This window comes from Polistes canadensis, unplaced genomic scaffold (assembly GCF_001313835.1).
Source record: "Polistes canadensis isolate GaletaPanama2010 unplaced genomic scaffold, ASM131383v1 scaffold_38, whole genome shotgun sequence".
NCBI lineage: Eukaryota > Metazoa > Arthropoda > Insecta > Hymenoptera > Vespidae > Polistes > Polistes canadensis.
In genome coordinates, this window is record NW_014569585.1 from 661,050 (window position 1) to 674,151 (window position 13,102).

The following is a 13,102-nucleotide window of genomic DNA, read 5'->3' on the forward strand; positions in this document are numbered from 1 at the left end:
TCAGTTCCTATACATTACTGCGAAACTTTTGCAACACAAACTCTTATTAAAATGTAAAGTTCTCAGAAAAGAAAAGAAAAAAAGAAATAATAGTAATAATAATATTAATAATAATAATAATAATAATAATAATAATAATAATAATAATAATAATAATAATAATAATAATAATAATAATAATNATAATAATAGAAATTAAATGTGCGAATGTATTTATCAATTTACTTTATATAAGAACAATTATGAATTTGAATACTATAGAAACTAATTATTTAAATCTGTATAAAAAAATATATACAAGATATCAGTAAAGAAAAATCTTTGAAATGCACAAATAATATGAGAAAATTTACGTTACGAATGATGTATACAAAATTATTTATAATAATCAAAAATATATAATTCATTAGATATTTTAAATAATATAACTCGAGTAATAGAAAATATAGAAAATTCTTAATTATCAGGTTATTATTTTATTTAATAAATTAACTTATAATAACTCTTGTGCATTTTAAGGATTTAAATTTTCTGCTGTTCTGTATACTAGGACAATCTAGTATTCGTCGGCCTTAAAACCCGTCGTTCTTTACAGTATTTATATATTGTAAACAATAGGTGCTAAGAAAATATTAAAATATAATGTAGAAAACAAAATGTCTTTTTTAACGTAAAGAAAAACAAAAATACCATTATTCAAAGTTGGAATTAATCTTTGTTAATAATATCAAAATGATGCATTCCTCCTTTTTTTTCATTAACAAAAAAAGCGGTACTTTTATTTAACTATTCAAAATAGAATACATTTGAAAAAATAATATTAGTTGTTTTTATTACACAATGTCATAAATTTCATGATTTCATATTGTCAAATTAAATTGTTTGTTTAATTAATTAATTTTCATTTATCAGTTATATATACCCCAATTCTAATTGATATTTTTCCTAAATGAATAAATATTACACGACGATGTACATAAACGATTATGTATTAATAACATTTTCACTGTATCTATTCAAATACAGAGCATTGAAATAAATTGTATCATAATTAATATGTTTTATATTTGTATTAATATATATGATAGAACGATAATAAATTTTAATATGAATAGACTAACAAAGCGAATCATTTATCGCTGATCAAAATAGATTTTGTAAATTGATATTAAACGATATAATACTTCAATAAGAAAATGAATTTAACAACAACAGAAGTGTTCTCCAAAAGTGTTGAGTTTCTTTTTTGCCATAATGAAAGAGAGAACGCATATAAAAACCCATGTAAAAAAATTAAGCCATGTACAAACAATAGCGAGTTGTAATGCAAAACCTGTATTTAATTCTTCTCCTCGTCTAAAATTATTGGCATCCGGTTGAAGATAATCCATGTAGTCAAAAATTGCACTGCAAGCGAGTCTGTATCGAATTATCTAGTAGATAAAAAATATATTTATTTATTACTTCTTTTCAAAAATTTAATAAAATACTATCATAAATAATATTCTATCCTAATTACAATAAATAAAAAATAAGAAATAAATCTTACATGAGCTTCACGTCCCCTAGAACCCAAAAGTTGTATCAGACTTCTTTTATACTGTTCACAAGTTTTAAAAAAACCATCGGTTGTGACAACAGCATGCGCAAGCGATAAACAGCCAATCAAAGCAGCGCAAAATACTGATGGTATCCATTGTTTAAATGGAGCTCTTCTTTTTGGACCAATTACAACAACTTGCCCATTAATAGTGGCTCTACAAAATTCATAATTAACATCATAAAATATTAGATGTTACCATCTATAAAGATAATACCATAAATATAACTATCTAAAATTCTTTAATAAAACATAAAGCATCTTAAATATTATAATATCTAATTTACCCTTACTATTAAATTTGAAAATCGGAAATTAATGATGTACTGCGCATGCGTACGCATGGAAGGAAATGGCGGAAATGACAAATATGACGTAGGATTTGTACAAATATTTTGTCAACCAGACTAATGAAGAGATGTTTATGTTAAGATGAAAATAAAGGTAAGAAAGCGATAATAATTAATTAGTATACCTGTTGCTGTTATAATTCATTGACCTGGGCTCATCAAGGCCACGATTAATACAGCATCTGTAAATATGATAAATACTGAGGCACAAGCCAATTATAATTGCAGGAACGAGTCCGTAGACACCATAATGGCAAAGTTTTATATCTCCTCCCATAAATGTGCTAAACGTATTAATACCATACAGTATACAACCACAATTAACACTAATGCAAACATCTAATGTCATTTCCCAATGTTGCCAAATGATTGCGAGAGATGCTAAAGATATTATCGCAAATATCACCGAAGCAGTGTACAATATCGCGAGAAGAGTTTCTGCTTGCGAAGTTTTCATCGTTGCAAATATCTGTTCTTTTTTTTATTATAAATTTCTAGTTCCACGATAAATAATATTTCAAGTCATATATTATTCTTTCATTTTTGATGGTATGATCATAAAAGTCACACCTTTTTTTATATTTCAACTTCGTTCGATGGATGACAAATTCATGAATAATCTACAAAGAAAAAAATTAATATAATCGTTGAATCTCTTGAATTTATAATTAATATACATTTGAAAAGATTATATTGTTATGCATCTGTGTGTACATGTGTACTTGTTTGAAATTAATTTGGATCATTGTTATGCCATACATATGTAACTACGTTAATATTTTTTAAATTTCAATTGATTTCGCGCCTTTATTTGAAACACGAATGTGTCAATTTCCAGAAGTACGTAATTTATTTAAACAAATTTCAACGAGCATCGATTTATCATTAGATTGATATAATAATTAAATAATAATTTTACTATAAATCACTGTATTAAATAGAAAACTGAGTAACTTTTATGTCAATTTTCACCGTACGATGTTCAGAACCGCGTCCAAGCGAATAAATATTTTTGAAGTTACTACCTTTCCGTACATCTTTGTACTATCGACAGATCTATTTTCAGAATGCATTATATATCCATCTTCGTTTCTGGATACTGTAAACTTTAGTGTAGTTTGCAAAACTTAAGTTTAAAGGAGAAAAAAAAACAGATGAATGATGTTGCCAATATTTTTGTATAAAAAAAATATCACATAAGATTCACTTCCGAAAAAAATAAGTGCATGTAGTACAACGAATAATGAATATTTGAATATATTCACCTTTCTAATTTACGCGCATATATATATATATAAACGCGTTTACGTTTTACACAAGCGAAGATATTTCCGTTCAATCGATAATAAATAATCTTGAAAAATAACAAATAGAAAATGTAAACTATAAAAAGCGTGGAGATTAAAAATATCGTAACGTAAACGAGTCAGATAGCATTTAGTCGAATGTCTCATCGAATAAGTAAAATCACGCTTATAGAGGTGAGTACTTTAACGAATATATCTCCTATTATTTTTCTTGTTGAAATAAGCTACACGTATGCATAAATCTTAGTCCTTAGTGATAGTTCTTCCAGCGCGGCGGGAAAGGTCGTTGAAAGATTGAAACTCAAATATTTGATCTTTGCATTTTGACGCTTCTAAATTACATATACTCATGCGTAGAATGCATATGATGTATATATGTGTACATAAGTGCACATTATTGATTATTTCTTTCACTCTTCCAAAATTCTGAATTTTACAATGTGATGAAAATATTATCAAAATAAAAAAATACTCTTATTGAACTAATGCAACAATTCTCATTATGAATGACTCATCATGCACAGAAGATTACATTAATAGATTTTTATTTCATGTAGATTATGAACACATATTTGTCTTCTTACTTAGAGTATCTATCATCCTTTTCTGAAACTATTCCACTTAATTAATCCACTACTTAATTGATGATATTTAAAAGATAATTTAAAATAACACAAAATAAAATAGAATAGTTGATATATAAAATATTTTCTGATTATCCGTATGAATGAAACCTTTATTCTCTATCACTCTGTAATATTCTAAGATAAGCACAGATAAGATTATGTCGCAATGCCTTTAATACTTTTACCGATATCCTAGAGACTATATCTAGTCTTTTATAAAACTTTAAATAAACAAATGAAAATGTATACTAAAAAGAAATTGTTTTAAAAAACAAGCAACAATAAATAATCATCTATAAAATAATTTTTTTATCAAGATTTCTAATCGATAATATCTTGTTTATATTATTTTCTCTTTTATGGGTTTAAGAGACCTTGACAAAAACTTATCGTAACCTTAAGTCACCTCCCTGGAGTTAGCAACACTCTGTGTTCCAAAGCAGTCAGCTACCCAGATACTATTGTTGCTTAATTTTAATAATCAAATGGGAACTAGTGAATTTATTGATAAGGCGAAAATGATTATTGTTTTGTCTATTTCTTTATCGACAAGAAAATTGTTTTATTTAAGTAATAATAAGTTTGAGTGAATATCTTTGTACTAATATGATAAATAGACATAAGGCAAGGCACAAAATAGAAATAAATTACTATTTACTATAATCGATGTAATAATAAATATATATACATATACACGCGCGTATCATATATATATGTATATACATACATCATACAATTTGTTCGTTCATAAATTGCATGCATTTCTCTTTCATAATAATTTCTGTTTGTTTTTATGCAGGCGTATCGATTAGATTTCCTATTTTTATAGAATATAAAGTTAGAATTCATTACGAAATTTTGTTCTAGTCGTTGACAAACTTGAATCGTCATTTCAATCTGCAAAAAGAAAAAAAAATGTCTCTTAAGAGCCTTTAGCGATAAACTAATATAAACTGTATTTGTCTTTCATAGTATATAATAGTATACATCTGATCAATATTCGTTATTTTAGTAATATTTGATCATTTCAAATATTTATATAACAAATGTAAATATTAGTACATTTAATTCATTCACACCCTGAAATATTGTAAATTTGGAATAATTATACTTACAATTAGAAATAGTTAATATATCATTTAATTGTGTTAAATAACTACTATATTATATGCGACTACTAGTATATACTAGTATATAGAAGACAATAAAATAAAAAATAGACGAATATGTCTATTTCTATGTATCTCAAGAGTTACAGATACATTGAAATATTTAATTTTTATTAAATGTGAGAATGGGACACGATAAGGAACAATTAAGGGTAGATAGAATTTGACTAAAGGGCTTTCCACAATTATACACGCAATCTTATGCTGGATTAACACCATATCTTAACTGTGAAAGTGAATTCCTGTTATTCCATAAGCAATATAAAGATGCTATTCCTAGTCCAAGGCAGCCGCTTAAAGCACATTTTCTTAAACCACCTTTAACATAATTATATAAACAAGATTATATAATATAAATTAGTATAGATTAGTTAAACAATAATAACGAGAAGTTACACACTTGTCGATTTGAATAACATGCCAGTCGCTGTTGCTGCTGTTAATGTATTCCAGGAGTCGTCTGTACTTCTTGCCCAAGATAAAAGAACACCAAAACCACTGTACATTACCGTTATTACTCCCAGTGTATTTGCTAGAGCTGATCCATTTTTGATAACATGATTAATCAACCTATGAACAAACAGACATAATATCTTGTATACATGACTTTGTATTTGTACACACGTTCTATGAAAATACTTATTAATTTAATAACTGAAATATTAACCGTTTGCACTTTAACAATTGGTACTTTAACATTGAATATGGCATGCAGCCTTATGTATTAAATCATAACACAAGAGGTTAAGATAAAGTAAAAACCTAATAAAATAAGACAAGTACATACTGTGTTCTTCTGAGTTTACCAGTTTGTCCAGCTAAAGCTGTTGCCTTAATCCCTCTATATAAACCGGTACTAGCACCAATACCTGCTCCTATTATACACGCAGCACCTATTTGACCAAACGCTAACTCAAAACGTCCTCGTTGTTTTACAGCTCCTTCTGGAAATATATATTGTGGATCTCGTGGTGGAAGATACGACGGATCAAAATTTAAATATGGACTAAGTGGTGCTAATCCTTCTTGTGGAGTAACTGAAAAACAAAATGAACAAAATGAACAAATTTTGTAACAAACTAATTCACTTATTTATATTACTTATCACAAACTTTATTTTAATTAATTCTAAGTCAAAGATAAAGAACCTAATAGATTAATAAATTGAACAAACATTAAATTTCAAGATTAAAAGTTAAATTAAAAAAGATATCTCTTTCAAAAAATATTAGAAATGTTTTACATAAGTGAGCAATAATATTCTTTTCTTGTACAAAAATTAATTGTTTTTTCATTTAAATAGTGTATAAATTATTACAAATAATGTGCAATTATGTTTAGATGGATGATAATTAATTGTATGCAGTTCCTAATTTATTTTTTTAAATAATAATAAAATTACCAACAAGCACGTTGCATGAATATCTAGATTAGGTTGATAATATAAATGTAAAATACTTATTTTCTAAAAAAGTATATCATAAATTTTTTTGCATTTATATACTTACGTGGTATATATTTATTATCAATTTTTTGATTAATAGTTTTTACACTATCGTCGCGGAAATCACTCATTTTTAAAAGATTCTATGTAATATATTTTCCAGCAGAATTTATTTGTAAGAATTAATGTCCATCGACTATAGCAGTAGTTTAAGATGGGAAACTCACACTATCAAAAGCAAACCTAGCATAACCAAAAACAAGTTATCGACCGATAATTGTAATAAATATTTACTCACTTAATAAAAAAAGTTTAGAATAATAATTAATCATCAGAGATAAAATTAGAATTGATAAACGATAGAATATTGATTTTATTTATTATTAAAATTATCTTGACACGTGCAAACAAACAACAAACCAAAATCACGTGACATCTTCTACATTAATTAAAAACAATTAATATTTCATAGAAAGCATTAAAAAAAAAACATACATTCACCTGAACACAAGTTTTCAAATATTTCTTAATTAAAACACTATTTTTGTTTTCGTAAATATATGGTTTTCAATCATAGAGAATAAAAATAATTTGAATTACTCCGCGCGTAAGGAGAATTCCGTGATTTTGATTGGTTAAAGATGACGCCACGACGCTTGGCTATTAATAAATAGCGCGAAGGTTGATCCGCCATTTGCGTAAGTCGATTTCGTGTTACTGTGTGTGTGTGTGTGAGCTTAGAGCAAAGGGGTACGTTGGCGATGGTAATACATATTCGTGTGCATTTGGAAAAACATGGAACGAGTCGATTAGCGTAATACCACGCACGCTGTAACGCACATATAACCGAATAATATACTCTTCCAAAAAAAGTAACGATGATATTTGGCCAAAATCTCTACATGTAAGTTTCTTATTTTTTTTTATTTCCACGAATGAGCCAGCCAGTTAAGGTAAAACTATTTTAGTAGCGAAATTTTGGCGTTGCCGTAAACGAATTGTTCTCGTAATAATATTTTACCGCTTATGTCTGCTAGAGCTTACATTTTTTCACTTGTAATAAATATTTAATTAATTCAATATCGATGTATTTGGAATATTTAGGAATTATTGGCGATACATTCGCCGGTAACCGATCGTTCTCGTTCCATGACTATTAACGCGTACCTTAAGAACATTTTAATGAAAGACTCTTTACATTTACACGCTTATTTTCATTCTATTAGATTGTTATCATTTCTTTTCGAACGGGTAAAGGAATCGGTTAATGTTTAGAATATTAAATGTCTATTGATGTGTCATTTTTAAGGCCAAGTTTGTTCATGGTAATCTTACAAATGCATGTTTCTGAGATCATCGTACATATGAAACGTTTTTTTCCAAACGTGATACTAATCGTTGATACTCTTTGGATAAAGTTATCAATGAAACGCAATAACATTGACTGTTCATTTTGATAATGAATAATAAAGGTTAACTGAAGTATCTTTTTTTCTTTCTATTTTAGATAAAGTGAAAAAAAGCATTAGATCCTTGTACATGGAAAAATGCTGATTAAATAATATTTAAGAAAATTGATTATTTTAACCAAAGTAAAAAGTATTCGACAAATACTATGGGGGCATTTTTGGATACTCCTAAAACAGATAAATACAATGAACATGGGGCTGGCAATGGATTACGATATGGCGTCTCCAGTATGCAGGGTTGGCGATTGGAAATGGAAGATGCTCATAGAGCTATAACCGGCTTGGGAGGTGGCCTTTCCGATTGGAGTTATTTTGCTGTGTTTGATGGGCATGCAGGGGCATTAGTATCAGAGCACAGTGCAGAGCATTTGTTAGAGTGCATTATGAAGACTGAAGAATTCAAAGCAGAGGATGTCATTAAGGCAATACATTCTGGATTTCTTCAGCTTGATGTTGAAATGAGAGACTTACCAGAGATGAGCGATGGAAAAGATAAATCTGGTTCAACAGCTGTCTGTGCATTTATATCTCCCAGAAATATATATATTGCTAATTGTGGAGACTCTAGAGCAGTACTTTGCAGTTCCGGATGCCCGGTATTCTCTACCAGAGATCATAAACCATTTTTAGCTGCAGAGAAAGAAAGAATACAGAATGCAGGTGGAAGTGTCATGATACAAAGAGTAAATGGTGCATTGGCAGTATCAAGAGCATTGGGAGACTACGAATATAAAAATTTGAAAGATAGGGGCCCCTGCGAACAGTTAGTGTCACCAGAACCAGAAATATTCGTAAGAGACAGAGATGATGAACACGATGAATTTCTAGTTTTAGCATGTGATGGTATTTGGGATGTTATGAATAATGAAGACTTATGTGGTTTTATACGATCAAGGCTACTGCTTACGGATGACTTAGAAGCAGTGACAAATCAAGTCATAGACACATGTCTTTACAAGGTAAGATTATATTTACCATATATCGTATATAAACATTGGTATACTATTCTTTTTTATTTTAGCATTATTAATAACATGAAGTTTAATTTCGACATTTATTATTAGATTTCTTGTAAGTTTCTATATCTATTTCAAATATGTATATATATATATATATATAACACTTTTGACACATAGCTCCTGTGTCAAATCATAGTACAAGGGGTTAATATTAATATTTATCTTACTAAATACAAATTTTTATTATAGGGTAGCAGAGATAATATGAGTATTGTCTTGGTTACGTTCCCCGCGGCGCCAAAACCAAATTCCGAAGCCCAGGAAAAGGAAGCTGAACTGGAAATAGCCATTGAAAGGAGTATTAAAGGTTCTTTCTCTTTTCCATATACACATTCATTATATTCTTTTTGTTGTTGTGTTAATACCAGATCACAATGTCACACATGACATTCCTTATAAGATTTAGTTCTAAAGTAAGAAATTGAATATCTAGACGATTCATTTTTCTGTATTTTTAAATTCTACAAATTCTTATCGATATTTAATAGCAATTTATTAAGATATGTGAGTTATTTAGTATTTATTAAAATAATCATATATTTAAAGATGATCGATTCGTGCAATATAGAAACATTATGTACAAATCTTGAAGTTCAAGAAAAACATATATATATATATATATATATATATATATATAAACAAAAATTCGTCAATTATTACAATAATATTCTGATTATATAAATATTACGTGCACGTGCACACACACATATATATATATAAATTTTCTTTTTAAAATTAACTTATATATACAATCTAAAGTCGTATTTATACAGTAGAGATATCTAAATTACAAGAAGAATATTTATGAATAAAACTAGTACATTTCTAACTATAATAATAGGATATAAATTATGGACCAACATTACTTGTATAAAGTCTAATATAACAATTTTTTCCATTATAATCTTCTCTAAGATTTGTCGTATATATTTAAAAAGTGTTATATTTTGAAAAATCATTCTTGATACCATATATAAAGTAAAGTAAAGTAGACGATGAATAACATCTACGTTATTATATATCTAACATTATTTTCTCATATATATATATCCGTATATTTGTCCTTGGAATTTGATAACTCATAACTATCTTACATAGAAATAGGAATAATTAACTCCATTACCATTCACCTATTATTTTGAAATTTAATCTAAATCGAAAAACAATAAACCTTCTGATATATAAATAATGTGCTTGCTACTCGTACGTGGCAATAAGATGAAATATATCTTCTTTAAAAAGCCCACGATAAAACGCAGGGTACTTTGTTTCGCTAATGCAAGTTAAAACTTTTCATTTATATATATATCAATTTAGAAAATTGTAATATATTGAATTTTTCAAAGATTAAACTTACTTCAAATACAAGATTATTATTATTTAGAGATATTATATTCCACCCTTGGAGTTGACAGGTGCCTAGACAATGAAAATATGTTTTAAACAAAACAAAAAAAAACAGTTATAATTAAGGAAGTTGTTTGTTCCTCTCTCTTGATATGTACATGTAAAAAGCAATGTAGCAGGTAGGTGAAAAACATTTTTAAAACAAGTCTAGAGGAACTTCACATAATGTTTTTATGTTATTTTTGCAAACAATGCATTTCTTATGGAGGAACATGGCAACTTACAAATATATGTGAATAGGGGGTGGGAAGGAGGAAGAAGGATCTGCACTTGACAATTCCAGAGGTGGATATAAAAAAAAACAATTGACAAAAATATATATACTAGTATAAACATAAGTAAAATGTGATATCAATGTATCTACTTAAGACCGGAGTATGCTTCATATATTCCCATAAGAAATGTACTGTAAAATATATTATTCCAGTCCTAAGTAGATGCACGTGTATGTAAATCTAGTTAATACATTTCCTTTTATATTTGTATGTATATGCATATGTGTGTATATATATAAAAGGAATATATTTCCTTTTATATTTATATAATATTTAAATCTTTATATTATAATAGAAAAAAAATACTGCATGGAAGTTATATAATATTTATACACATGTTTTCTTTATTTTTTCTCATAAACTAAATAACAGCAACTGTGTTTGTTTCTTTTTGATCTATAGAATTCTTAAACATTACAATTATTTTTCTATAGCATATATTTGATGTGTTTCGTATTATAGATGTTTCTATCAAATTATTAATATCAATTTTAATTTTTCCTATAATTATTAATTTTCTTTTTTTCTTTTTCTTAATTATTCAAGCAATCAATTCCTTCTTTCTGTGTGATATATTGAACTACCTAATACAAATGTTTTACATCCAGTATAAGCAGTATTTCTCCAACTCTATATATATATATATAACTTTATCTTTGCAACATTAAAATCTATTATTTTATTCATATTTTCACTATTTCAAAAATAATAGGAATGCATTTAATTTCTTAAAGTTAAGTGGTTGAACATTATACTGATAGTTTTTAATTGCTTTCATAGAAATAGTAGCGGAACAAGAAGAAGAGGAGAAGTTCGACTTCATCAAATTAATACAACTTCTTGTGGACCAACAGTTCCCCAATTTACCTCCCGGAGGAGGACTTCAATCTAAGTGAGTATTATTTTATTTACAATATTTTTTCTTCTCAATTTTTCCTCATATTATCTCTTTCGTACGAAAATAAAACTCACATAGTAGTCGCCTTTTTTGACAAAACTCTAGCCTAATTATATAGTTTAATTTCATCACTAAGTGCTTAAGATATCTTAGTCTTCTACAAATTTGGCCCATTTCCTGATTAAAATTAGATCTTCTAGGCAAGAATCCAATTATTTTATCTCTTCCTAATATTATATGCATTATTTCTCTACCATCGTTATATAAAAAGTTTGTCTATATAAATGAGAATAAATTAGCTAAAAATTAGCAACTTTCAAACTGAGTTCTTGTATTACAAACATTAATATTTTGTAATTTTCTTTTTATTATAGGCAACCTTTGATCGAACAAGTGTTTCGAGAAGCATGTCCTAAAAAAGCGAATACTGTAAGTCTTATATACGAAAACCTTTGACATGACTAACTTGTGAACATTTTTTTATACTGCATCAAATGTACAATTATAATTAATAGACTTATCCCGTTTTCATTCATATGATGATGCAGATTTTAAACCAGAAAAACATTTGTTTTACTGATACTGATAACTCGTGGGTATGCATTTTTTCCTCTTTCTCTTATTTTTTTTTCTCTTTTATTATTTTTTTCTTTTTGTATTAGAAGAGCAAGAAATAATTGATACATAATAAATACAAATTGAAACTGAACGAAAAATAATCTGCTTGTAATTAGAGCGTAGATTAAAAATATTTTTTATATGGTACTGCGAATTATCATAAACTTGACCAATCTTTTTCTACTTTCTCTCTTTGAAATTTCTAAACAACGACTGATTAAGTAATAGATATGTTTTTGTTTATAAAATTATTTGTTTTCATTAATAATACAGATAATGCGCTGATTTACATTTTCATTCACTTAAATCATTCGGTTAATTCGAAATCAAGTTATTTTCATGGCAGTCACTGCGTCCTAACTCAAATGCCTTAGAAAATTATTATCGAGTTTATATTTAATCGCAGTACTGTATAATTTGGCAAACATGAAAAAAAAAGGAAAATAAAGAAACACAATATTTCTGACTCTAAAATAAAAGTAAACTAAATACGCGCACGTGCATGTGTGTGTGTGTGTGAGTGTGTGTAAATATACACATAAATGCGTTGAAGGAAATTAAAAAAATAATACTATATATATATTTAAAAAAAAGAAGAAGAAATAAGCCGAAAAATTTTCTTTGTTTATTTACAGAATAATGGTAATAATTATTATTAATGTATCTGCTATGAGTTTAAACAAATTACGATTAGGAATGAATAATTTGAAGAACACGTTAGGTCTTAAAGAGTTGCATGGTGATAGGGGATTACAAAAAAAAGATATGAATCGAACCTTGAAAATATTTACACGTAAGAAATATTTTTTACTTAATTATATCCTGTTATTACATTTTAAACGTTTATCTTTTTGTTATATATATCTCATCTAGACTTCAATTCAGTAATAGAATTTACAAAGTCGTAATAATAATAATAA

General features: G+C 27.3%; 3 protein-coding genes across 5 annotated transcripts in view; 1 reads left to right on the plus strand and 2 right to left on the minus strand.

Moving 5' to 3' along the window:
* Positions 1-443: 443 nt before the first annotated feature.
* LOC106784687 lies at positions 444-2,508 on the minus strand. The gene is made up of 3 exons (XM_014744494.1): positions 2,076-2,508; positions 1,550-1,757; positions 444-1,433 (listed from the first exon to the last, which is right to left on the minus strand). The coding sequence occupies exons 1-3, from the start codon at positions 2,405-2,407 to the stop codon at positions 1,203-1,205; spliced, it is 771 nt and encodes a 256-aa protein (XP_014599980.1). The 5' UTR covers positions 2,408-2,508; the 3' UTR covers positions 444-1,202.
* Positions 2,509-4,418: 1,910 nt separating this feature from the next.
* On the minus strand, positions 4,419-6,715 carry LOC106784688 (mitochondrial import inner membrane translocase subunit Tim23). 2 transcript variants are annotated; one of them, XM_014744496.1, is made up of 5 exons: positions 6,561-6,715; positions 5,840-6,089; positions 5,453-5,622; positions 5,280-5,370; positions 4,419-4,780 (listed from the first exon to the last, which is right to left on the minus strand). In XM_014744496.1, the coding sequence occupies exons 1-5, from the start codon at positions 6,625-6,627 to the stop codon at positions 4,771-4,773; spliced, it is 588 nt and encodes a 195-aa protein (XP_014599982.1). In that variant the 5' UTR covers positions 6,628-6,715; the 3' UTR covers positions 4,419-4,770. The 2 variants fall into 2 exon arrangements, with proteins under 2 accessions (XP_014599982.1, XP_014599981.1); XM_014744495.1 differs by lacking the exon at positions 4,419-4,780 and having other exon boundaries at positions 4,789-5,370.
* A 473-nt stretch (positions 6,716-7,188) lies between these two features.
* LOC106784675 (protein phosphatase 1B) overlaps positions 7,189-13,102 on the plus strand; it is an 11,201-nt gene continuing 5,287 nt past the window's right edge. The window contains exons 1-5 of one of the 2 annotated variants that reach the window (XM_014744474.1): positions 7,189-7,400; positions 8,004-8,924; positions 9,174-9,291; positions 11,447-11,558; positions 11,939-11,993. In XM_014744474.1, coding sequence (XP_014599960.1) covers positions 8,112-8,924; positions 9,174-9,291; positions 11,447-11,558; positions 11,939-11,993 — 1,098 coding nt within the window. In that variant the 5' untranslated portion in view covers positions 7,189-7,400; positions 8,004-8,111. Of the gene's footprint in view, positions 7,401-8,003; positions 8,925-9,173; positions 9,292-11,446; positions 11,559-11,938; positions 12,100-13,102 lie in introns of those variants that run through there. The other variant, XM_014744473.1, reaches the window with a different exon arrangement.